Source organism: Lontra canadensis, unplaced genomic scaffold (genome assembly GCF_010015895.1).
Source record: "Lontra canadensis isolate GAN:19392208 unplaced genomic scaffold, GSC_riverotter_1.0 scaffold59, whole genome shotgun sequence".
NCBI classification, from domain to species: Eukaryota; Metazoa; Chordata; class Mammalia; order Carnivora; family Mustelidae; genus Lontra; species Lontra canadensis.
Window position 1 is genome coordinate 1,932,154 of NW_022631053.1, and position 26,176 is coordinate 1,958,329.

At 47.0% G+C, this 26,176-nt stretch overlaps 1 protein-coding gene across 3 annotated transcripts; it reads right to left on the minus strand.

Moving 5' to 3' along the window:
- Window positions 1-15,743: 15,743 nt before the first annotated feature.
- SOAT2 (sterol O-acyltransferase 2) lies at window positions 15,744-25,436 on the minus strand. Of its 3 annotated transcripts, XM_032876677.1 has the most exons (15): window positions 25,143-25,436; window positions 24,635-24,690; window positions 24,041-24,177; window positions 23,630-23,689; window positions 23,205-23,312; window positions 21,499-21,775; window positions 21,007-21,076; window positions 20,324-20,408; window positions 19,783-19,828; window positions 19,443-19,572; window positions 18,390-18,487; window positions 17,867-17,965; window positions 17,008-17,143; window positions 16,397-16,542; window positions 15,744-16,200 (listed from the first exon to the last, which is right to left on the minus strand). In XM_032876677.1, exons 1-15 carry the CDS (start codon window positions 25,216-25,218, stop codon window positions 16,150-16,152), a joined length of 1,575 nt encoding a protein of 524 aa, XP_032732568.1. In that variant the 5' UTR covers window positions 25,219-25,436; the 3' UTR covers window positions 15,744-16,149. The 3 variants fall into 3 exon arrangements, with proteins under 3 accessions (XP_032732568.1, XP_032732569.1, XP_032732570.1); XM_032876678.1 differs by lacking the exon at window positions 23,205-23,312; XM_032876679.1 differs by lacking the exons at window positions 24,041-24,177; window positions 24,635-24,690; window positions 25,143-25,436 and adding an exon at window positions 23,949-23,977.
- Window positions 25,437-26,176: the final 740 nt, after the last annotated feature.

Here is a 26,176-nt window from a genome sequence, read left to right on the forward strand (position 1 = left end):
TTTTTTTAGATTTTATTTATTTATTTGACAGAGAGAGAGAGCACAAGCAGAGGGAGCAGTGGAGGGAGAGGGAGAAGCAGGTTCCCCACAGAACAGGGAGCCCAATGTGGGACTCGATCCCAGGACCTTGAGATCAGGACCTGAGCCGAAGGCAGCCGCTTAACTAACTGAGCCACCCAGGCACCCCTAGAAGTTTTTTGTTTGTTTGTTTTTGTTTTTGTTTTTGTTTTTAAAGAAATTTTTAGTAGGAGAGGAAAGACCAAAGTGGAATAGTTCTAAATTAACTTACTTTAGTGACATTGAAAACAAAATGGGTACTGATTATATGTTGGGACCAGAGCCTTGTCTGCTTATCACTCCTGAAAAATCCTCACACACAAAGCAAAGGAGGAATTTGCCTTCTGTAGGGGCGCCTGGCTGGCTCAGTCAGTAGAGCAGATGACTCTTGATCTTAGGGCCGTGAGTTTGAGCCTCATGTTGGGTGTAAAGTTACCTACTTACTTATATACATACATATATAAATTTAAAAATAAAACACAAATTTTCCTTCCATAATTTAAACAACAGAAACCAAGTTAAAAAAAAAAAAAAAGAAGAAGAAGAAGGGCACCTGGATGGCTCAGTTGGTTAAGCGGCTACCTTTGGCTCAGGTCATGATTGGAGTCCTGGGATGGAGCTCAGTGGGGAATCTGCTTCTCCCTCTGCCTCTCACCCTGTTCGTTCTCTCTCTCTCTCTCTCTCTCTTTCAAATCAATAAATAAAACCTTAAAAAAAAAAAAAGGCCCAGCAACCAAACATCCATTTTACACTTAAAATCCTGGGCTGGTGTTGCTTTTCAGTCATTTTTGGGGAAAGAGGCAATTAGCTACCCAAGTTATTTGCTTTTGTCATTGTTGTCCAAGGTTAATTGAAGATATTACAGCAGAAAAATTCAAATGGCTCCACGAGGTGTTTTGAAATTCATCCCAACTCGAGACAGAGTGACCTGCAGACTATAGACTGCCCAAGTCCAAGACCATCAACATTTCCTCAGTGTCAGGATCCACTGCCATGGTCTCCTGCCCCAGCACTGAGACCTCAGGAATGTAATTCTGTCTCCTTTCTCTCTCCTCCTGCAGCTTGGTGGAAACCCCTCTCACTGGGCCTCTCCAAGTCTGCTCCCTCTGACATGTGACAGGCTGTTCTTTCTTGCAGAGCTTCTTGACGGGAATAATGGCATCTCCTCGCACACGGGCTCGTTGGCATGGAAGAGGTTGCCCAGGCACGTGTAGTACTTCTTAATGACCACGCGACCCATTCTTCATGGCTTTGGTGCCAACGCAGCGCAGGTTGGCGGGTCTCATAAAGGAGGAAACAGTACTATGCAAGTTATTAAGAACAAGTGGCAAGTCTACCAGAACTTTCTGTTATTTCCAATTCCTAAAAATACCTTTTATGGAAACAATAATGTGGTCATGTAAAAATCATCCAAAGTTATTTGAAGAGGCAAATACAGACTGTACAAACCATAGCAAAGGAACATCCAAATCACAGACCCAATTCTCTTGACCATTTGGCAGGGGGGAAAAGTCTTTCTATTTATAAACTGCTAACAATTCCCCTATAAACTTATTATTCTGCAAATGGTATTTAACTTCTTCCAAATAATAAAATTGTTTGAGAGTATTAATAATTTGAACTCTAAGCCCTATTCTTATCTGCCCTGTTTTCTCCATGGCACGTGTATCTGGCATCGTCTATATTTCAGTCTCTATCCGTCTATCTATCAGTCAGTATATTTATTTAAATTATTTTCTGTCTCACCCAATTATAATGTAATTTCTGGGAGCAGAGATTTTGTATCACTGCTTCCTAAAATGCAGTCTGGTACTTACTGGATGGATAATGTTGAGTGAATGGTTAATGAGCTCCAGGTAGTAGCTGACTTGCTGTCAGTCACGTAACTGAGTGGTGGAGTCAAAGCCAAATTCAGGCCATCTTCCTCTGGCTCTTGACCACAGACATAGCCTGCTTCTGTTGTCATGTGTATGTAATTCATAGGTTGGGGGGTGTTAGGCCCGTTGTATTATCTATATGCTGTGGAACTGCTGCTTGCAGGAAGGATGAAGCCATGAGTAGGTTCAGATCCACATCTTGCCCTTGATCTGGGGAAATCGTGTTTTCACCAAACAGGAAACAAGGCTGTTGGGAGTACCTACCTGGGTGGGTTGCAATGTTGGAATAGATTTTGTTTTGTTTTGGGTTTGGGTTTTGGTTTAGAGAGGTTGATGTATTCAAGTGGCTAGATTGCACAGGACTGGGGAAGGAAAATGGCACCCTCACAGGTAGGCCATGGGCTGAGGTGCTAAGAGCTGGGTGGGCACCTGTGATATGGCCGGTCTTGAGGTTGATGGTTAAGAGCCTTTTTAGGAAAGTAGATGAAAGGGACCAAGCTACAGGAAGGTCAGAATTTGACTAAACACTTGGAACTTTTCTTTCTTTCTTTCTTTTTTTTTTTTTTTTTAAGATTTTATTTATTTATTTGACAGACAGAGATCACAAGTAGGCAGAGAGAGAGAGAGAGAGGAGGAGGCAGGCTCCCCGCTGAGCAGAGAGCCCGATGCAGGGCTCCATCCCAGGACCCTGAGATCATGACCTGAGCCGAAGGCAGAGGCGTTAACCCACTGAGCCACCCAGGTACCCCCAAAATATTTTCCTTTTGAAATAATATAAAACTTACAGAAAAATTTCATATAATAGTGACAGAGAACTTCCATATACTCTTTACCTAAATTTGTTGATTGTTCACATTTTGATACATTTTCTTTATCATTCTTTTATATATGTACTATAACATGTTTTTTTCTGAACCATTTAAGAGTTGGTTTCATGCAGTATGCCCCTTTATCTTTCATACTCTGGTGCATATTTCTTAAGAAGAAGACTATTCTTAAATTTAAATTCAATTAGCTGACATGAGAAGAATGTTATCTTTTTTTTTTTTAAAGATTTTTTTTTTTTAATTTATTTGACAGACAGATCACAAGTAGGCAGAGAGGCAGGCAGAGAGAGACAGGAGGAGGAGGCAGGCTCCCTGCTGAGCAGAGAGCCCGATGCGGGACTCGATCCCAGGACCCTGAGATCATGACCTGAGCCGAAGGCAGAGGCTTTAATCACTGAACCACCCAGGCACCCGAGAAGAATGTTATCTTAAATAACCATGGTACAGTTATCAAATTCAGAAAGTTTAACATTGGCACTATACTTTAAAGTCCGTGTTCCAAAATTGTCTGTTGTCCCAGTAGTGCCCATTATGGCATTTCCCCTCCCATACGAGATCCCAGGCCAGGATCATATATCACATTTTGTTGTCATATTCTGTTTCCTTAAACTCAAGTAAACTCAACTAAACTGAAATAGTTCCTCAGCGTTCTTTGTCATTAATGACATTGACATTTTTAAAGAATATGAGACAGTAATTCTATAACGAATATGAGACAGTCATTCTATAGAATGTTCATCTATTTGTTTTTCCTGATGTTTCCTCTTGACCAGATTCAAGTTCTACATTCTGAGCTGGAATATGATATAAATCACATGTGTTCTTTTCAGGGAAGTTAACCCCAAGGTCCGCAATGTCCATCCGCTTCTTATTGGTGATGTAATTTGATCAAGGTCAAAATGGATCAAGGGGTTGTCTAGTTTCCTCATAGTATAGTTACTGTTTTCCCCTTTACAACTAATACACAATCTATGAGGAGACATTCTGAGAACATGCAAATATCCTGCGGGGCTTGTACTCCCTGCTGAGACTTAGGATTCACTCATGATCCTTGCCCAAGCCAACTTTCATCATAATGGTTGCAAAATGGTGATTTTCTAACTCTAGCAAGCCCTCTACTTTTATCATCTGGCATTCAACTACAAAGAAGAGCCCTCCTTTCTCCTCATTCATTCACTCATTCATTCATTCATCTATTTACTATCAGTATGGGGCTTTGTTTTATCCAGTAAGTTACAATCCAATTCTTTTCTTTCTTTCATTTTTTTTTAAGATTTTATTTATTTATTTGACACAGAGAGGGAGATCACAAGTAGGCAGAGAGGCCAGCAGAGAGAGAGGGGGAAGCAGGCTCCCTGCTGAGCAGAGAGCCTGATGTGGGGCTCGATCCCAGGACCCTGAGATCATGACCTGATCTTAACCCACTGAGCCACCCAGGCGCCCCTCAAATAAATAAATAATCTTAAAGAAATCATGATCTAGGCACCCTGTTCATAGCTAATGATAGATTGATGGACTTGTGAATTTTAGACTCACATCCTCTGGGATGTGAGTTTATTTTTATTTATTTATTTATTTATTTATTTTGGATGTGAGTTTAAAATCCCATCTTAATTGTGCTAAGGGAAACAAAGGGCCAGAGCTTTAAAGGGGGGAAGTGATGTTCCACTGGGAGATATCACAGAGGAAGCAGAGAAAATGGATTGAAAACCCAGGATTGTAGGTGGGGCGTGAGGTGCAAATGAGGTGGGATGCTTGATTCTTCTCTCTCTTTTTTTAAAATTTTATTTTATTTTTTTCAGTGTTCCAAGATTCATTGTTTTTTCTCTCTCTCTCTCTCTTTTTAATTTTAATTTAATTTTATTTATTTATTTGACAAACAGAGATCACAAGTAGGCAGAGAGAGAGAGAGAGAGAGAGAGAGAAGGAAGGAAGCAGGCTCCCCACTGAGTAGAGAGCCCGATGCGGGGCTAGATCCCAGGACCATGGGATCATGACCTGAGCCGAAGGCAGAGGCTTTGATCCATTGAGCCACCCAGGCACCCTCTCTCTCTCTCTCTCTTTTTTTTAAAAGATTTTATTTATTTATTTGACAGAGATCACAAGTAGACAGAGAGGCAGGCAGAGAGAGAGGGAGAGGTAGAAGCAGGCTCCCCACCAAGCAGAGAGCCAGACTTGGGTCTCGATCCCAAGGACCCTGAGATCATGACCCGAGCCGAAGGCAGAGGCTTAACCCACTGAGCCACCCAGGTGCCCCACTGTTTTCTCTTTTTTTAAAGAGAAGTTTCTAAATGTTAAATGAAGTACCTTGAAGGTCAGACTTTGTATAAAGAAGGCAACATTAAAAATAATAATAATAAATAATTTTTTTTTTAAAAGAAGGCAACGTTCTCTCAACCCGTGGTTAGTGTTAGTATTACAAGTTTGCTAGAATAATAGGTCTTGGAGTTGAAAGGCCTGCACAAGTACTCACTTGATACAACCTTGGCCTTAGGCAGATTTTTTTAACCTGTATTTTACAAATAAGGCAGCTGAGGCTGGGCAAAGCTATGGTTCTTACAAAGTCACAAAAATATCTCTTAAGGAGAACATGTAGTTTATTCTAAAGAGGATTACCATTGGTTTGTACAAGCCACCATCTCCTTTTTAATTTTATCCCCCCCAAAAGCAACAATTCTGTGCTTTCTTTTCTAGACTGATATTTTGTCAGTTCTTGAGATCCAGTTTCCACATGTTAGAAGAATCCAGTAGTCTGATGACCTAGTTTTGAAAAATTCCTGAAGTTCAGTTTTAGCAAATTCTCCAGTGCCAACATAATTAGCTTGCACATTTCCTTAGTTTGTAGCATGTTATTTTTAGCTTTTTTTCCTTATAACCACATACATTTTAAAGTTGGATGAGAGGTTTAAGTGTTTTTAATGTCAGCTGGAGGTGTTTTGCTGCTGTTCCCTTCTGCGAAGGAAGGTAGACTAGAGGGTTCTATATACCAGATATAGACACTGGGATTTCTTTGGGGGAAGATTCTAAACCACACATTCAATTTCTTTAACAGATCAGGCTGTTAAGGGCTGTTTCTTCTTGAGTAAGCTTTGGTAATTTCTGTCTTTCAGAAAATGGTGTATTTTCATCTAAGTTGCAGGATTTACTGATCTAAACATGTTTCCTTACTATCCTTTTAATATCTGTAGAATCCGTAGTATTGTTACCTGCCTCTCCTTCCTTATACTGGTAACTTGTGGCCTCTCTCTTTTTTTTTTCCTTTTCAGTTTATTATTATTATTTTTTAAAAGATTTTATTTATTTATTTGACAGACAGGGACCACAAGTTGGAAGAGAGGCAGGCAGAGAGAGAGTAAGGGAAGCAGGCTCCCTGCTGAGCAGAGAGCCCGACTCAGGGCTCGATCCCAGGACCCTGAGTCCATGACCTGAGCCGAAGGCAGAGGCTTAACCAATGAGCCACCCAGGCACCCCTCCTGTTCAGCTTAGTTAGAGGTTTCTTGCTATTGATCTTCTCAAAGAATCAGGTTTGGGATTACTGAGGTTCTTAATTGTTCTTCTCGCTTGATTTCTGCTCTAATCTTTATCCAAGTGAGTTTTCCAGATTGGCAATATTCAGTGCATACAGTCACACCCTGATGCTGAAAGAGTAACACATCCTGAGGGAAATGGAAGCTTTGGTTACTACAAAACTGTGGTATTCAGCACAGTGTAGGCTACAGTACAGACCTACAGACCAAAGTAAGAGACTGAGAATCCAGAAATAAGCCCTCACACTTACAGTCAGTTGATTTCAACAGGGATGTCAAGGCAGCTCATTGGGGGAAAGAATAGTCTTTTCAACAAATGGTGCTGGAAAAACTGGGTACCCATATGCAAAGGAATGAAGTTGAAACCCTTTATCACATCATGCACAATAATTATCTCATAATGAATTCTAGAACTAGGGGCGCCTGGGTGTCTCAGTTGTTGAGCATCTGCCTTGGGCTCAGGTCATGATCCCAGGACCCTGGGATCGAGCCCCGCATCGGGCTCCCTGCTCTGTGGAGAGCCTGCTTCTCCCTCTCCCACTCCCTCACCTTGTGTTCCCTCTCTCACTGTCTCTCTCTCTGTCAAATAAATAAAATAAAAATCTAAAAAAAATTTTTTTGAATTCTGGAACTAAATATAAGAGCTAAGACTATAAAGCTTTGGGAGGAAAATAGAGAAGTAAATCTTAGTGTGCTTGGGTTAGGCAGAATCTTACATATGACACCAAAAACACAAGCCACCAAAGAAGAAATAGATAAATTGGACCTCATCAAAATTTAAAACTTGTGCTTCAAAGGACACCATCAAGAATGTGAAAAGACAATGTGTAGAATGGAAGAAGATATTTGCAAATTACATATCTGATAAGGGACTTATATCTGGAATGGTTGAAGCCCTCTTACAACTCAACAAAAAAGACAAATTACTCAATTAAAAAATGGACAAAGGATCTGATTAGATGTTTCCCCAGAGAAGATATACATGTGGCCAACAAGCATGTGACAAGATACCCAACATCATTAGTCATCAGGGAAATGCAAATCAAAACCACAATGAGATACCACTTCATACCCAGTAAGATATTATAACAAAAAAAGAGAAATAGCACATGTTGGTGGGGATGTAAAGAAATTGGAACCCTCAGGAGAACCTGGGTGGCTCAGTGGGTTAAAGCCTCTGCCTTCGACTCAAGTCATGATTCCAGGGTCCTGGGATCGAGCCCCGCATCGGGCTCTCTGCTCGGCAGGAAGCCTGCTTCCCTCTCTCTCTCTGCCTGCCTGTCTGCCTACTTGTGATCTCTGTCTGTCAAATAAATAAAATCTTAAAAAAAAAAAAAAGAAATTGGAACCCTCATATACTGCTAGTGGAATTGTAAACTTGTGTAGCCATTGTGGAAAACAGTCTGCCATTCCTCAAAGGTTAAATATAGAGTCATCATATGACCCAGGAATTCCACTCCCAGGTATGTACCTAAGAGAAATGAAAACAGGCATCCATACAAAAACATGTATACAAATGTTCATGGCAGCATTATTCATAATAGTGCCAAAGCAGAAATGATCCAAATGTTCATTGTATTGGTCAGGGTTCTCCAGAGAAACAGAAACAAGAGGATATATATGTAGATATAAGAGGCGATTTATTATACTAATTTGCTCACCTGGTTATGAAGGTTGAGAAGTTCTACAGTCTACCATCTGTAAGCTGGGGTAGGGGTGGGGGCCAGGAAAGCCAGTGGTGTAACTTATTCTGAGTCCAAACTCCTGAGAACCAGGAAGCCACTCAGATATCTCCCAGTAAGAGGCTGAAGGCCCAAGAACCAGGAGCTCTGATGTCTGAAGACAGGAAAAGATAGATGTTCCAGCTGAAGAAGAGAATTTGCCCTTCCCTTGCCTTCTCATTCCATTTGGGCCATTAAAAGACTGAATGATGCCTGCCCATATTGGTGAGATGGGATCTTTCTGCTCAGCCTACCAAATCCAATGCTAATCTCTTCTAGAACAATCTCACAGACATACCCAGAAAAAATGTTTTACCATCTATTAGGGCACCCCTTAGCCTAGTCAAGTTGGAACATAAAATTAACCATCCTATTCATCAACCGATGAATGAGTAAATAAAATGTGGGATATCCATGAAATGGAATGTTACTTGACCACACAAAGGAATGATGTACTGGTATATAGTATAAAATGGGTTGACTTAGAAAACAATGTGCTAAAAAAAAAAAAAAAGCCAATCTCAGAAGACCATATTTGGTACGTTTCCATTTATTTGAAATCTCCATAATAGGAAGTAGATTTGTGGCTGCCCAAAGCTGGAGGGCTAGAGGGGAATGGAAAGTGATTTCTAATGGGTACAAGATTCTGGGGGCAGTGATGAAAATGTACTAAAATTAACTGTAATGGTTACACAAATCTGTGAACATATTAAGACTATCAACTTGTACCCTTTAAGTGGGTATATTAAATGGTATATGAATTATATTTAAATAATCCCAAAGTATATATATTTGAATAAAGCTGATATACTGTATATGTATACATCTTTCCTTTTAAGATCAGGAACAAGACAGAGAGGTCCACAATTACTCCTATTTAACTGTACTTGAAGTTATAGCTAGGTAATAAGGCAAGGAAAAAAAAGACATAAAAATTAGAAAGGAAGAAGTAAAATTGTTTTGATTTTCAGGTGACACGATCATCTATGTAGAAAGTTCCAATGAGCCTACAAAAATGCTACTGGAACTAGTTTAGCAAGGTTGCATGATACAAGACCAATAAACAAAAATTAATTGTATTTCTCTACACCAGCAACAAACTATTGGAAGTGGAAGAGACAATATCATTTACAATATCATCAAAAAAGAAGAGAGAAATATGTAAGGACAATGTAAGGACAACTCTGATGAAAGATGTACAAATCCCATACACTGAAAACTAAAAAAACACTGGCAAGAGAAATTAAGTAAGACTTAAATGGAGAGATATACAGTGTTTTTTGCTGAAATGCCTCGTATTGCTAAGACGTTAATTCTCCCCAAACTTATTTTTAGATTCAGTGTAATCTCAATAGAAACCCCAGCATGGTTTTTGTAGAGATTGACAGTTGATTCTAAAATTCATATGGAAATGCAAGTGATCTGGAATAGCTACAACCAACTTTGTTTTTTTAAAAAAGACTTTATTTATCCACTTGAGAGAGAGTGCATGCGAGAGAGAGAGAGAGAGAGAGAGAGAGCGAGTGCTAGCACAAACTGGGGGATGGGCTGAGGGAGAGGGAGGAGGCTCCCTGCTGAGCCGGGAGCACTATGAGGCCAGGAGTCCAGGACCCTGGCATCACAACCTAAGCCCAACGCAGGTGCTTAACTGATTGAGCCACCCAGGCACCTCCCAAAAACAACTTCAAAAAAGAAAAAAGTTTGGGGCACCTGGATGGCTCAGTCAGTTAAGCATCCGACTCTTGATTTCTGCTTAGGTCATGATCTCAGAGTTGTGGGATCAAGTCCAGGGTCCAGCCCCAGGTGGAGCTCCACACACAGCGGAGAGTCTGCTTAAAGATTCTCTGCCTCTGCCCTTACCCCCACTTGCACATGCTCTCTCTCTCTCTCTAAAATAAATAAATCTTTTTAAAAAATATTTTATTTATTCATTTATTTGAGAGAGAGAAAGAGCATGAGTGGACAGGAGGATCAGGGGGAGAGGGAGAAGCAGACTCCCCACAGAGCACAGAGCCCGATGTGGGGCTTGATCCCAGGACCCTGAGATCATGACTCTAGCCAAAGGCAGACACCTAACAACTGAGCCACCCAAGAGCCCCCAAATGAATAAATCCTTTTAAAAAAGATTTTATTTATTTATTTGAGAGAGAGCAAGTGCACATGAGCAGGGAGAGGGACAGAGGGAGAAGGAGAAGCAGGCTCCCTGCTGAGCAGGGAGCTGGATGCAGGCCTCCATCCCAGGGCTCTGGGATCATGACCCTTTAGCCAAAGGCAGGCACCCAAACAACTGAGCCACTCAGGTGCCCCTAAAATAAATAAATCTTAAAAAAAAAAAAAAAAGAGTAGTGTGTGACTGTGATGGAATACTACACAGGTAGCAGCAGAAATTTACATATTTAAATGTAGCATCATTTACATATTTTTAAACAGTGATGAATAGAATGAGAATTGTAGCATAAATTACTTGATATAAATTAAAAAGGTAAAGTACAACACTGTTATTTTTCAAGAACACATAGAGATTTGTCATGTACTAGAGTGGATCCCTAAGGGGGGGAAGGAGATGACAGGAAGGGATGAGTGCTTGAGTAATTACCCCTACTAAACTGTGAAGAGACACTTTTGTAGATACATGATTAACTCAAAAGTGAGAGGAGGTGAGAAAACAGCCACAGTGAGCAGACAACTTTTTCCAGAAGTTTGGCTATGACAGGAAGCTGAGCAGGGAGACAGCCTGATGAGGATCTGGGGTGAAGAGGGGAAAGTTAGAGATGGGACATAGTAGAGGAACTCACCTGGGTGCTAATGGGAACATTTGGTAGAGAGGGGAAAGGAGGGGGAGGTGCCTGGAACTCATAAAAGGGTCTTAGTGTTGGAGGTAGTGGGAGGGGAGGGAATGTCTTGTGATGTGAGGAGGGCGAATTCCTGCAGTTCACAGGAGGAACCTAGAGTCGGGGAAAGCTGGAGTGTGTGCTTTGGGTGGATCTATAGAGTTGGAGATGAATGGTGGGAAAAGAGAGAAGAAATCAAGTTGTTGGGGATGCGTGGGTGGCTCCGTTGGCTAAAGTGTCTGCCTTCAGCTCAGGTCATGATCTGAATCAGGTCATGTCCTGGGATTGAGTCCCACATCAGGCTCCTTGCCCAGCGGGGAGCTTGCTTCTCCCTCTGCCTGCTGCTCCCCCTGCTTGTGCGCTCCCTCCCTGTCTCTCTGACAAATAAATAAATAAAATCTTAAAAAAAAAAAAAAGAAATTGTTCTTTTGGAAAGTGGGGAGGGAGTCCTCCAGATTAATAGGATCACTGGGCATTGCTGAAATGCCCATTTGAATTCTGTGTTTCAGAGTTGTGGAGTGTTTGTTATAGGAGGGGTGCTCCCAGCAGCAGAGTGAGGGAGGAGTAATATGGGAGGGAGAAACTCCAACTAGTGGAGTATGGGACGATATGGAGGTCGCAGACCACTGGGCCAGCACAGATTAGGAGGAAGGCCACAGAAGAGGGGAGTGAGTGTTACGTGGGATCCCAGGACAAGCAAGGAGATGCGGAGAAAAAACTGGACAAGTCAAAGGTGTGAATAGAAGGTGTTTGGCTTAGAGGATGGGCACAGAGTCTGAGGGACACAGATAGGGCCCCAGGGAAGAGAACCCGAACAGACAGACAAGGTGGTTCCTAACCCAGAAGGAGGGCCTTGCTGGGTGGGAAGATGGTCCCAGAGTCCTCCCTGACTCGAAAGCAGATGCCCACTCCAGGCGCTGTATCCCCACTGATGTCCTGGCCCAAGGCTGGTGGGGCGCTGCTGCCACCCTCTGGGTACCAGGGTAAAACAAGGTTCCACGAAGGTGCCTGAGCCTGTGCAAAGGAGGGGCTCTCTGGTCTGACCCACCTCTACTCCACTTTGGTTCAGCCCGAGGGGTTCTGGTCTGGGCACATTTGGCTCTCTGCCACTGCCTTCTTCTCAGACCAGGAGTCAGGGCACTAAAGCCCCCGAGATGGCTTTGGTGGGCGAGGGGGCCTGGATAGAGCCCAGTCGTGTACGAGCCTCAGGATGATGAATAAGTTGAAGAACCCACGTAAAATGAGGAGACAATACCTTCCTGACATTGATTAATTTCCTCACCATAAAAAAAAAAAAGCTATAATTTTGAAGAAGAAGGGTGGCTTGGTTTCATGAATTTTAATGCAGGGGTTGTCAAAGTGTGGTTCCTCAACCAGCAGTGTCAGCATATTTTGGCAATTCCCAGGCCATGCCCTAGAAGGAATCTGAAAATCTTGGGGTGGGGCTCATCCTATCCTGGCCCGCCCTGGAGGGGATTCCAGGGTGTGGTCCAGTTTGACAATCGCTGTTCTAAGGGAATTTCCACTGCAAACACCTGCCTCTTCTTAACCAGTATTACTGGGGCCAGGGGCTGGATGTGCCAGTGAGGGCTTGAACTTGGTGTTAGGAAGGGGAAGGTCTAATGAGGAAACCTGGGGAGGAACGTCCTCATTCTCACCATTTAAGAGTCTGGAGACCAGCTTTGGAGAGCCCCTGACCAGAGGTCAGGACCATGGGGGATCCTGAAAGAACATGACTCAGATGACTCTGGCTTTATGGGGATGAGGTCATCATAGCTGTTCTTCCTGCCTACCAGGCAGCAACAGGAACCACTGAAGAGTTAGAAGACAACTTAAGAAAATATTAGGAGCACTTAAAGAGCTTCAAGTAGTGTACCAAAAAGTACTTTCTGGAACTAAAGAAACGTTATTTCAACAACCACAAAAATTAGTATATGCATCAAAAGAGAAAAGTCTGGTCCCTGCTGGGACTCAAATTAGTGGCTTGGAAGGACAAGTGGAAAAAATACTTCAAAGCACAGAGCAAATAATACAAAGAGATGGAAATAAAGAGGAAAATTTGAGACTTGGAGAATAGATCCAGTAGTCCTAACATTCAAATGTATTAGCTCCAAAAGAACGAAAAGGCACAGATCGAAGAGAGGTAATAATTTAAAAATAGAAGAAGACTTCAGTGACTTGAAAAAAAGATCTCAGCTTGCAGACCAAAAGGGCACAGGAAGACACAAAAAAAGGAAAGAAAAGAAAAGACAGACATCTAAGCATGAAACTACTGAATTCCAAGATTAAAGAAAAACATTTTCAGGTTTCTAGACAGAAAGATCCAGTTCTGTACAAAGGGAAAAGCATCAAATTGACCCAGGACTCTCCATCTGAGGTACTGGAAGCTAAACGTGGGACAGCGAGAGAAAAGGATCGGCTGCCCAGGGACCCCATCCCCAGCTGGGAAAGCTTTCACCTGTCAGAGCAAAAGAAAGATATTTAGAGCTATAAAGAGTATCTCAATCTCTTATCTCACCTGAGGAAAATACTCAAGAAAAAAACTAAGGGAATGGAGAAGTCAAGGTAGAGGAATATGAGGGGGGAGGAAAACCTCCAGTGAATAGGACACTTGGCCAATATCACGCTGTTAAATGCTCACGGAGCTGGACAAACACCTAATTATACCTAGGGCCCTAAGTACTGTGTTCTCTTGGGCACACCTAGGGATGGGAAGCAGAGTAAGAGAGATCAAAGTATTCTGAAGGCTCTCTTAGCGGGGTAGAAGTGGCAGGAAAATAAAACATCTTAATGGAAGAAATAATTGGTATATTAACTTTTTAAAATTTTTGTTTCTTTACTTGAGAGAGAGAGGGGAGTAGGAGCAGGGGGAGCAGCAGAGGGAGAAGCAGACTCCCCACCGAGCAGGGAGCCCCGAACGGGGCTCGGCCCCAGCACCCCGAGATCATGACCTGAGCTGAAGGCAGATGCTTAATGGCCTGAGCCTCCCAGGTGCCCCATAATTGGTATATTTAAAAATGATGACGAAGAAGTAGGTAGTGGATTATCAGTGCAAGTAAGGATAGGTAACTATCAAGGGATTGGAAAAGTGCACTTGAACTTCCAAAACAACAAGAGAGTAGGGGAAATGGAGGGCATAGCCGCAACTCATTATGGCATGATGAAGGAGCATATGATACAAGATATGATACATAACACATTGAAACCAAATGTGCCATTCATTCCATTTTGGAAATCATAATTCAAAATAACACATAAAATCAGTTGATTTCAATATGCTAACAATGAACAATAATAAATTGAAATTAAGAAAACAATAGCATTAAAACATATGAAATACTGAGAGACAAATCAGATGTGCAAATTCTTTGTGCTTAAAACCATGAAATTTTGGGGTGCCTGGGTGGCTCAGTTGGTTAAGCGGTTGCCTTTGGCTCGGGTCATGGTTCCAGAGTCCTGGGATCAACCCCCATGTCGGGGTCCCTGCTCAGTGGAGGGCCTGCTTCTCCCTATCCCTCTGCCTACCTATGCTCTCTTTCTCTCTATCTCTCTGTCAAATAAATAAATAAAATCTTTTTTAAAAATTAAAAAAAAATAAAACAGTGAACAAAAATTGTTGGTACATATAGGAAAGTATATTCCATTTTTAAAGCAGTGATCATAAAGCAAAATGAAGATAATAGACATAATTTTCTGCTTATCAGGTTGGCCAAAATAAAGAAGTTGACCCAACCCCATATGCGCAAGGGCATTGGGAAATGGGTGACGTCATTTATCTTAAATTCACTTAAACCTTCCAGAGGGAAGTTTTGAATTTGGCAACTTACACAAAATTGAGAGTAATACCATCCAATGTTCTAGTAATTCTGTTTCTCGAAAACTGCAGTAGGAAAGTGCACAAAGATGTGTATACATACACGAGGAAGTTCATCATAGAATTGTGTATAAGAGCCAAATACTGGAAACAATTGAAATGTACGTAAATAGTTAAATAACTTCTAGTGTATACATGCAGTAAGTAAAAGTGAGGAAATAGATCTATATTGTTGACATGAAAAGATATCCATTCACACTGTTAACATGGAAAAGAAAAAAAAAGAAGTACCGGGCGCCTGGGTGGCTCAGTCAGTTGAGCGTTCCCGTTCGGCTCAGGTCGTCATCCAAGGGTTCTAGGATCAAGCCCTGCATCAGGCTCCCTGCTCAGCGGGGAGTCTGCTTCTCCCTCTGCCCACCCCCCTGCTTGTGCTCGCTCTCTCTTGCATGCACGCAAAAATAAATTAATTAATTTTTAAGAAGATTCTTATTAAAAAAAGAAGTACCCATCCCTCTCTCAGGAATCCTGGTTTGTTTGATCCTCTGTGCCCCGGGGCTAAGTTCCCTAAAAGTTTACTGGTCTAGATGTCTTCCCCACACCAGGTGAAGGGGGACCTGCGTAAGGAGGACAGAAATGATCCTCTCCTTAGAGTGACTACACAGTCTGGTTTCTGGAATAGTGCTGAACATGAATCTTTTGACCTTCTGAACCTGTACGGTGAGGACACTCTTCATTTTAAGGTCCCCTTATAGCTGTGGAAAATGGGGCTCAGGAAGGTGAGATAATCGCATCAGGTCTGTACAGGCACTTCCTCTCCTGGGTCTGCTGTGGGCTGTCCCAGATGTGCCAGAGGTTGCTGGGAGCAGAAGGATTAAGGGGTGTGGAAATGTGAGGTGAAGGAGGAGTAGAGGTGGAAAGGAGGGCAAAGTTGGGTTTTGGGGAGGGGATGGCGTTAAAAAGGCAATAGATGTCATCCAAGACCCTCAGCCCCTCCCACCACACAATCTTGCCTCTGGGGACTCAGCTCTTCCGGTGTGCCTGTCAACGTGGGCCTTCATCAAAGAATGAATGAAGGAATAAACCAATGAATGAATAAAAAGAGACACAGTTTATTATTGTACTGGAAACAGTACAAAAAGCCAGCCAAACCCTTCTCAGACCTTGGCGGCCCCGGCTTCTTTAGGTAACCCTGCACTGACCAGATCTGTAAGATCCTTCAAGTTTTCCCAAGTCTGGACAGTCATGAGGTAGGAGGGGACTCTGTGCCTGGTCGAGGGGGCTGGAGGCTCAAGAGCCACACCATTCCGTGTCTGTGCTCAGTGGCCCTCTGGGTCCACGGATCTCCGTCTCTGGAGTTCCCTAGTGGGTCATGCCGGCCAGGCCCCCTTGACTTGGAGCTAGATCCAGGAGTGCAGGGAGAGGCACCCTGGTCCCAGGCTTTGCAGGCAGAGAAGAACTTGGTGGTATCATCTGGGCAGTGAGGGTGCTCTGATCTCTAGGTATGGCAGGACCAAGATCGAGGTGTCACCAGACCCCAGAAGGTCGTCTGTGCCGGAGAGAGGTGAATTGTACATGAGTTCCCCTGTGCCCACCCTACACATCCAAGACACAGAAGCCCCCACACCAGGCCCTGGTCCCTGACCAAATGGCTGTTGAATTGGTGAACAATAGAGGGCTGGCTGTTGTGGAGGGGAGGTGTGTCCTTCTGGATGGGGAGCTGAGTGACAGTCGTAGTCCCTTACCTGGGGGAGGGGGCAGTGTCGCCGAGCATACCATTCCTGGCAGTACAGGCTGACCTGGATGCCTTGGCCCAGAAACAGCATGGTCCACATTAACACATTCCACGCCGGGCCCGTGTGCCGGTCATGCATCATGAAGTTCATCAGCCCTGATGTGGAGGAAAGCTTGTTACTCCAACTCCAGACACCTCGTCTCCCTGGCTGCCTTCTCATTCCCAGGGCACTGGGGAGTGAGGGAACAGGAACTTGAACCCAGATCTAGCAACCCATAGAGATCTCAAGTGGCTCATGTGAAAGCAGGATTCCTCTGTTTATAGGAGTATTCTGGATCTTATACTAAACCTATCCTCACGCCACTTCTCCCCCTTGTCCCCCTCTATGTGTGTCCTGCTCAGATGCTCCTCTCCAGCCAGAAATCTTCTCCCACATCCCCCAAGAAAACCCCTGCTGCCTCCCTCCCTGTTCCCAAGTTCCTTCACACCCCAACTTTCATGCTTCCCCCTCCAGAAGGGTGTGTGTCCTCCCCTGTCAGTCTGGAATTTCCAGAAGCAGGACTCCAGGCTTCCTCCCTCTGGATGGCTACCCCTCCCGTGGCACATGGAGGCCCAGCTCACCTCCAATAACTAAGAAGAGTATCAGCATGACGGGGTAGAAGAATCCCAGGACAAAGCAGAAGATGTACTCATGGACCACGGCAGAAACCAGGAACACACCCAGCATGGCGGCCCCTCGGGCCCGGCCGCCAAGGAGCTGGCAGGGGTGGGGGGAGGGTGGAATAAGTCTCCTCAAGACTTCTCCACAAAGAGCCCCCTCTTTAAGGAAACCAGGAGAGTGTATGGTACAATGGAAAGAATATGGGATTTGGGGTCTGAAGGGCTGGTATATCTTATTTAAGAGCATTTTATTAGTTCTTTGGGCTAATGCAATCTTTAAAAGGGGATATAATGATACTTGTCAGGGTTACTGTGCAGATCATGTATGTGAAAAGTCTTGGTAACTGAGAGTCGCTATATGCATGTTCCTGAGGAGTCTAAGGAGGGGGAAATGCTGTGTGGGGGTGGAGTTAAGGATAAGGAAGGAAGGGGGCGCCTGGGTGGCTCAGTAGGTTAAAGCCTCTGCTTTCGGCTCAGGTCATGATCCCAGGGTTCTGGGATTGAGCCCCTCATCAGACTCTCTGATCCGCGGGAAGTCTGCATCCTCCTCTCTCTCTGCCTGCCTCTCTGCCTACTTGTGATCTCTGTCTGTCAAATAAATAAATAAAATCTTTGAAAAAAAAAAAAAGGATAAGGAAGGAAGGAAGTTAGACCCTAAGGAGGATTTTCTGCCCATTGGGTTGGGTAGAAGAGCGTAGATGGAGGTCAAGGGGGCCCCTGGGTCTGGAAAAGGTGAATGGTGTAGACAGAGGGAAAGAGAATGTTCTGGAAAGACTCTACTAGCTATGGGAGCTGGGCAGGTGGTCTGCTGAGCTCGTACCCACAGCCCATCTTGATATACGTAGCTGTATAGCCAGTCATGGACCACCACGTTCCAAGTGCGGTAGTAGTTGGAGAAGGACGTCGAGTTCCACCAGTCCTGGGGGAAGAATGGGGTCAGGGTTGGGGGAAGGAGGTGAGTATCAGGGTCCTGACTCTTCTTGGGCCCCAGCTGCTCCTCCTTGCTTCCTGCACCCTGTCCCAGTGTTCCCCAGGGGGCTGGTCCCCGGCCGAAGAGAGACAGCAGGCACTCTCCCAGCTGTCTCTTCAGGATCTGGGGACCTCCCTCCTTTGCTCCCTCTCAGGGGAAGACGATTCCAAAGTAAGATGCGAACGAGAGCTTTTGGCCCTGGCTAGTTGGGAGGTGGAGGGGTGACATCAGAACCATATCCAGGGCAGCCCGTTTCTCACGTGGGAGACTCAAGGCACAGTGGAGGTGACACCCCATGGAGCCACCCACGTCCCCAGATCACTCTCCGGCCCTCCCTGCATCCAGCTCCCAAGGGGTCAGGTCCAGGCCCCACCCGGTAGAACATTCTATCTCCAAATCGTAGCATCTCTGCGAAGGCGTTGAGCCAGCAGTGGAGGAAGGCAAAGAAGATGAGCAGCAGCATGAAGATGCCTGGTGAGTGGGGACAAGGGCTGAAGGTCAGACTGGCCCACCTGGATCCCCTGGGAAGCTCCAAGGGCCCCTCATTGGCAACCAGGGCCCCAAATCCTACCACCACTTATTTGTCACTCACTAACTCATGCATTTATTAATCCATCCATCTGCTCATGACCCCCATGTTGGATGCTGGGGATGCACAGATGAAGCTCAAAGCCCCTGACCCTCAGGAGTTCATGGAGTGGTTGAAGAGAGAGAGAGAGAGCAGAGAGAGACAGGCGGAGATAGGGACGGAGACATGTCCAACCATGCATCAAGGTCAAGTGTGCTGGGAGCTAAGCATGGTGGCCATTGATGGGCTTAGCAGTGCAAAAAAGGGGTGGGTCATGGTGATTGATGGCTAAAACTGAAAGGCTTCCTGGAGGAGGAGGCTCCAAAAACAGACGGGACTTCGCTGCTGGAAAATGGGGAAAGGAAGTCCAAGCTGAGGGACCAGTATCAGCGAAGGCCTGGAGGCATGAAAGTGAGTATCTTTCAAGGAATGGGCGGAGCCTGGGGCAGGATGAGAAGACAGGAGGGGCTTTCTGGGAAGGGGCCTTGAATGCCAGGCCAAGGGGTCAAACTGTATCTGGAGAGGCCAGCAATGGGGAGTCACTGGAGATTTTGAACCAGGGTGGGGAATGACTAACCTGGAGGAGGGACGTTCATCTGGGCAGCAGTGTCGGGGGCAGGTGGGGGAGGAAAGATTGAAGGGGTAAGGAGACAAGTGAGGAGGCCAATGTGGAAAGAGAGAGAGTGGAGTGGTCATCTGAAGTGAGCCATGATGGGAGGGGCCACACGTGGGAGAGGTTCCAGAGGCAGGACGTGTTGAATCTGACTGAAGGGAAAGAGAGAGGGGAGGGAGAAGTCCCCTACTAGGAAGCCTTCACCCGGGTGCAGCCCTCCCCAGCCCTGCCTTTGGTGGCCACACCTGGCAACGTGGCATGCATGATGGAGAGCACCAGAGCCCGGGTACTGAAGGGCTCCCGGCTCATGTTGGCAAAGACAGGAACGCAGAGACGGCTCAGGATGAAACAGGCATACAGCACACAGCCCAGAGCCTGGGGAGGGGTGCGGGAGGGGTGAGGGACATGTCACTTTAAGAGGAGTCACAAGCAGCTCCCCCTCCTTCTGGAATTGGATTCTAGCCCAGCACCTGCCTCCTCTTACCTTAGCACCACCCTCTGCCCTCCTCCCCAGCACTCCCCATCTCAGTCCCAGAAATGCCCCCTCAGCCACCACCTGTCTGCCCTTCTACCCCATCTTCTGACCTGGGCGAAGTTCTTGGCCACATAATTCCACCTGACGTTGGGTGTCCTGCAACAGCAATGGGGATAACATGTTTCCCAACCTTTTATTTTTTTCCCTGCCTGCAGGGGCACAGGCCCTCTCTCCGAATCTCCTGAAGTTCCTCAGGCCTGGGAGGATAATCTGGGGAGGTAAAGGTCTAGAACATTCTGCACCATCCATACTAGACACGGCAAATGGATTTTTAGCTCGAATGTCAATTAAAGTGACTAACCATCAAGAGTTTGCTCCAGACTGACCGGTTTCCCAAGGTGGAGGATTTTTGGTACTAAAACTGGGGCAGCCCTTGGCAAGCCAGGACAGTTGGTCACTCTCGTGTCACCATGCGCTGTGCAAAGGAGAAGGGATAGTCTACCTGCCACTTATTTCCCATTGTAATTATGGGAAGCTTCTTGAGAAACTGGCCAGGGTCTGGAGAGAGGCTAAAGACCCCAGAGAGAGGAAAAGAGAAGGGCAATGCCCCTGATGGGCCTGGGCATTTGGGAAAGAGGTACAGGGTCTTACCTGGGGTAAGTCTTCCTGTAGATGAGTGTAGGGCAGAAGAGGAAGTAGAGGTAGCTGGAGAAACTGGGGGCTTGTTTGCCGTCACCTGGGGAAGAATGAGAGGGCTCCATCAGTGAAGGGGGAAAGGAGAGAGAGGGGGAGAGGGGTGGGGGCTGGGGAAGGGCCAGGTGGGTGGAGGGCTGGGTAGGACAGGGGTTCAGGGGATAGGTGAGGGGCTGGATATTGGGTCTGGAGGTGTGGCAGCGAAGGTGAGACTACACAGGAGCTGAAGCTGCTCTTTGACACCCTTCTTTTGCTTCCATTCCAGGCGCCCTACTTCCTGGTACAGGACCTGCTTTGTCATTTTTCGTTTGGCACCCACAAGTTCCACCACATATTCCTTCTCTCCTTCTGTTCTGACTTCCTAATATAAGGCTCTCATACCCTGGGTCTTTCCAGGCTAGGCCTGGAAATTGGAAAGTGCCAGAAGTCCTGGGTGTCAGAGGCGCCATATCTCAGAGGCGGGACTTGAGAGGCGGGACTGATGACTAAGGCCCACAGAGTCCAGCTGGGAGGCCAGAGTTCTGCCCTGGGGGCAGCACAGGATCAGGAAGCCAGAGCTTGTATGAGAATCTTGCAACCGCTGACTTCACTCAAACAGCCAAAAGGCCTGAGTTCACAGCGGGGCCCGCGCAAGGCCTCACCTACTCTGGCACAAAGGGCTCCAGGCACAGCCTCTCTCAAGAAGGAGTAGCTCTTCATCAGGAGCCTGACCTGAGATGGAATGGAAAGGAGGTTAAGTCGCTGTGTGGTTTTGAGCTAATCACTTAACATCTCTGTGCACTCCTTTACGGAAGAGAGGCAGGTGGATTGCAAAATCTGTACCATCAAAGCCCGTATTTTATCTTTTTGTCTGCTAGTCTTATAGCCTAACAGGTCGCTCCTGGGATGAGTCAAGGGTAAACGGGTACAGGAAAGGTCTGAGTGGAGCCTCCAGCCAGCCAATACCGGTGACTCCTTGCAAAGTCCGATTTCATTTGCACAGCAGCAAATTTCCTTGGAGCCCCCGCTGGTGCGTTCAAACCCTTGAAGACTGACTCCGCCCCTAGGAGCTAGCTCCGCCCCCACCAGTACTATAGTATCTAGTGCCTCCCCCACCCCCCGAGCCCCGCCCCCAGCTTCGTCTCGCCCATCACCTGCTCGAAGACTAGGACACTGCGCGAGGCCGGCGGGAGCTGATACATCAGGGCCACGTGGACCGGGAGGACGCAGAGCACCGCGTTGTGGGCGGCCAGCAGCACGCAGCCTAGGCCCACCCCTAGCGTCCAGGTCCCTCCAGCCCGGGGCCTCGCCCACAGCCGCAGGGCCTGGTAGGGCACCAGCAGAGTGGACAGGAACATGGGGACCCACGTCATCAGCGCCAAGGGCAGCTGTCCAAAGCTGAAGATCAGTAGGTCAAACTCCAGCATCAGCCTTGGAATGGAGAGGGAGAAACAAAGGAGACAAATGTGTGGCCCATCTTTGTCCCCTCCCTCTGCAGTCAGAGCTCTTGGAAGACAAACCGAGGTATTTTGTGAAAGTTAACCAGCGCCCCATATCTGAAGGTTTTCAAGATGGCACCTCTGTTGTCCCGAAGTTCTAGCACAGGGTGTTGCCTGAAAAGACTCAATCGTGGGGTGGTTTTGCTTACACATGCCTTTTAGAGCTCTCTGAATCTTAGGGTGTTGCAGGAGGGCTCAGAACTTTGTATGCTGCTGGTATTAAAATATAGGGTATTCAGAGTTTAGCCTTGATTTCCGTTAGTTGTGTTCTTTTGGAGTGTCTGTAGCTGTAGATGGAGTTAGTAGAAAGCAGGTCGTTGGGTGTTCTATTTGCTTATGTTTAGATTGTATGGTTTGTAACAGGGAAAAATTGGAAACCACCTAAATGTCCATGAGTGAGTAAAGGACAGTGGGCTGACATGGAAAAATCTTTAAGAGAGGAAGATAAGTTATTAAGGAGTAAAAACACAACAGTAAGTACAGCAAGTATCTTATTTATGCAAAGCCTTGCAACAGACACCTTCTTGGTTCTTATGCACATGTGGATGTGAACGCATGGAAAATGCCCTGGAGGGAAACTGTCAAAACTGTTAAAAATGTTATCTCTGACAGCGGTCTGGGGCTGGTGGAATGGTCAGGAAGGGCTGTCATTTTTACGTGTATTTGAACTTTTTACTGAGATTTGATCCTTCTATTCCTCATATAATTAATAACGATTTTGCCGGAAGGCAATTCTGTTGCTGAACCCACAGATTCTTGGTCCTCTTCTTTTTACTGCTTCCTAAACTGTACTTCCAGTGAGACAGGGGAGGTGTAAATACAGACCCCCACCCTGGGCTCTTCACCTCTCTGAGACTCATCCCCAGAGTCGGCGGTGCTCTGGGGGGATGTCAGTGGGCATGTTTGGGTTCCCCACAAGACTGGGAGTGCCTCAGAGACTGGGATGCGGTCTGGCTCTCATCTCTGGCCCTCAGGCTGGGGAATTGGAAGGTGCCCAATAGAGGTTACTTGGATCAAACAGTGCTGACTTGGGAGGGAGTGTGAGAGGTAGGAAGTGTGCCTGTGTGTTCACATGTATCTGGGCATGGTTGCTACTGAGAAGTATTTGAGCAGGAGACAGAATGTCCGCAGAGTGGCTGACCCGGGAGGTCAGACCAAGGGCCATCCAAGGCTGTGGAAGGAAGAAGTCTAAGAGTGTCTTTTAGGTGGCAAGGTTGTTGGAAGCAATGGTGATGTGTGTCCAGTAATCAAAGGATCAAAGTGTGTGGGGGGGCTGTGGTTGCTCAGGCCAGTGGCAGGTGGAACACTGGGGACCTAGGGGTCTGATCTGTGTGCCTATCCCAGGCGGGAGGGGGGCCTACCTGCCCTCGTCGATGAAGTCGATGGCCAGGGTGCTGATGATGAAGACACACAAGCCGGCGATGAACATGTGGTAGATAGTACGGAAATGTGGCACTTCCATCAGCTCGCTGCAGGGACAGGGGCCCGTATGTTGATGTGGGAGGGTCCTCAAGGACATGGGGACCAGCTCAGGCACGATACACATGTGGGATGGGGACTAGCGATTGGGAACTTGCGGCTAAGGGCTGGGACATGGCTGGAACTTCTCATCCTGGTGGCCTTTCTTCCACAATCATGCCCAGGGCAAATGGAACATGAACTTTAGAAACTCTCTCCAAGTCTTCCCTCCAAACCCCTAGAACCTGAGGATTTGAATCGAGGGGTCCTGGACCCCAGCCAAAGCTCTTTCTTTTCCTCCCATCCCAGGTCCGTGATGTGGACTTACTCAAGCAGGGACTTTCGGATGATGAAAATTTTCCGTTTCCCCAGGGATGGCTCCCGGGCCCTGAATGAAGACAGTTGGTCTGGGTCAGGACCTGAGAGAAGGCGGCTCTGGGCAGAGAGCAGAGCCTTGCAGAAGGGTGGATACTTGGGAGCCAAGGGCAGTAGTGGAGGAAGATCAGGGTGAGGGCCAGAGGGCAGGACCAGGTGGAAGGTCAGGGCCAGGGCAGAACAAGGCCCAGAGGTGGAGGTCAGTGTCAGGCAGGCGGAGGCCATAAAGACAACAGAGAGAAGGTTGACGTTGTGGTCGTGCCCACACTGACAAAGGATGCATGAGATGATATTTAGGGCTCATAACCCTCGCTGCAGAGGCGCCTGCTACAGGAACCCAGCCCCCAGCTCCTCAGACGCTCACTTGCTCGAGGAATCTGGAGGAACGGAGGGCGGAGGTCCACCTTGCAGTGGGTAGGACTGAATGGCCTCCCACATGGCCCGGTCCAGTAGCTCCATCAGTGGTCCCTGAGCTTGCTCCAACAGCTGCATCTTCACGGCCTACGGGACAGAGCAGGGCAGGCTGGCGGTCGCTCCCCCCGTGAGCCGTCCTCTCGTTCGCCATGTATTTGCTGAGCTTCTCTGCGCGCCAGCCATGTTGCTAAGTGCCGGGAACAGGCAAGGCTCTGGCCCAGGGGTTCCCCCCAGAGTTCTTTCTCCCTGGCTTCTCAGGGCAGCAGTGAGGACCAAGGAAAGCCACTTCCACAGCCAGGGTCTGGATGCCGACCACCTTGTCCTCTCTGACCCTACTCTCTTCTCCCTCTCCCCAGCCTTCCCTCTCCTGACCTTTATCCCGCCAACAGAAGACTGTTCACTGGCTGACTTTTGGCCCCTGGCCTCCCGATAAGTATTTCCGACCCCTCTATCTTAACCCTTAGCTCTCACCTCATCTAAAGGGTTTGAGCCCCTCCATTCCAAGACCTGTCCCTCTTGACCTCTGACCTCTGACTTCCCTCACCTCCATATGGCGGGTCCATTGCACCAAGTCCATGCCTCTGTCCTTCTCAGTGTTTCCTAGGAGGAGGGGTCAAAGGGCATATCCAAGGGGGAGGAGTTAGGCTTCTGCCACCTCGGACAGACCCAGAAGCATCCTCTGTCCAGGAAATGCTTTCTGTCAGCTCAGCAGCCTCCCTGCCCCCAACCAGGGGAGTATCTTGTATCATGGCGGGGTGATCAGAAGGGGAAGTTTTTTTTGCAGAGGGTGAGGAGGCCACTGGGAGCCTGATGACATTACCTGGGAAATGGGAAGTTACTTGGTTCACCCTCAGGAGTGAAAGAGCCCACAATATAGGGCAAGGCCTCAGCTCTGAATATCTCTTTTCACTTCCCTTTCCTGGCTGGTCAGTGAAGGGCAGAGACAGCGGCTGCCTTCCCTTGCCTCCCAAGACAGCAGGGACGCCCTCTCAACAAGACATCCCCACCTCCAGCCCCCGTGAGCTCTCTGCCCACCCTCCAGGGCGGTTCACCTTCTGCAGAGGGTCGGTCCTCTTGCTCTCCTCTCAACCCTTCTCCCCTCCGCAATCGGGCCACCTTTGGCTCCATGATGTGAGTCTTGACGGGTCAGCAAGCGGCGGAGAAGTGGCGGAGAAGTGTCCCCTCCCTTCCTTCGCAGCCTGCCAAGCTCTTATCTCACTCAGCTCATCGGACAGCTCCAAAGACTAAAGTCCTTTCAGGAGGAGGGAACCTCCAGGAGCTCAGCAGGTTAGAGGGTAATGCTTCTCAGTTCCAGACTGCTGGCTGTCCCAGGAATGGTTGCCACCCCCAGCAGCCCAAGCCGCCACCCAGATGTCCAGCTGAGGGAGCCACGCCTCCCACTGGAATGGTGGCTTTGCATCTCTGTGTGTCGTGGGGAGGGGGGCTTGTCGACTAGCACGACTTGCTTTCCCAGCAGCCTGCAGGCTCTTCAGGTAACAGTGAGCTCGGCTCCCTTAGACCGTGCGATAAGGCATCTTGTACGCGTGTGATTCATATTATGATGGGGTGCCACTTGTGACAAAGGTGATGCTGTGGCCCCTCCAGGAGGGGCTGGGTGCCAGGGCCCCCAAGCAGCCGCTCTTCCCTACACCTGCTGGGGTTAGCGTGTGGGCAGAGAGGACGCAAAACCAACACTTATTCTGGGTCTAGGGAAGGCCAGGCATTGTCACAGATGGAAGAACAAGATTTAAATCTCCCATTTACCAGCTGTGTAACTTCAGGCAAGTGACCCAAATATTGGAAGCCACAGTTTCCTCCTCTGTAAAAACAGGGGCAAAAGTCCCTACCTGACAAGGTTATTGTAAGCACACAATGAGGCAGTCCGCGAGATGCGCACGCTCCAGGGTCTGGCCCATGGGAGGGGCTCAATAAGCAAGACTTTCCTTCCCTTTTTAGTAGGATATAACAGAAAAGTAAGTGTTTTGAGAGTTCCTCTTTGTTGGGTTCCTGCTGGGGATTAACTATTAATCCTTTCTCTCCCCTCTCCCCTTGTGTCCAAATATTAGTGTTAGAAACAAGGTCACAA

What these genes read in the sequence shown, in the direction of transcription:
- SOAT2 (XM_032876677.1), bottom strand. Translation starts at nt 25,218, where the DNA reads ATGGAGCCAAAGGTGGCCCGATTGCGGAGGGGAGAAGGGTTGAGAGGA. An exon ending in GGACCGACCCTCTGCAGAAG is followed by an intron (nt 24,691 to 25,142) that starts GTGAACCGCCCT and finishes CCCTCCTCCTAG; the next exon opens with GAAACACTGAGAAGGACAGA. An exon ending in AATGGACCCGCCATATGGAG is followed by an intron (nt 24,178 to 24,634) that starts GTGAGGGAAGTC and finishes TCTGTCCCGTAG; the next exon opens with GCCGTGAAGATGCAGCTGTT.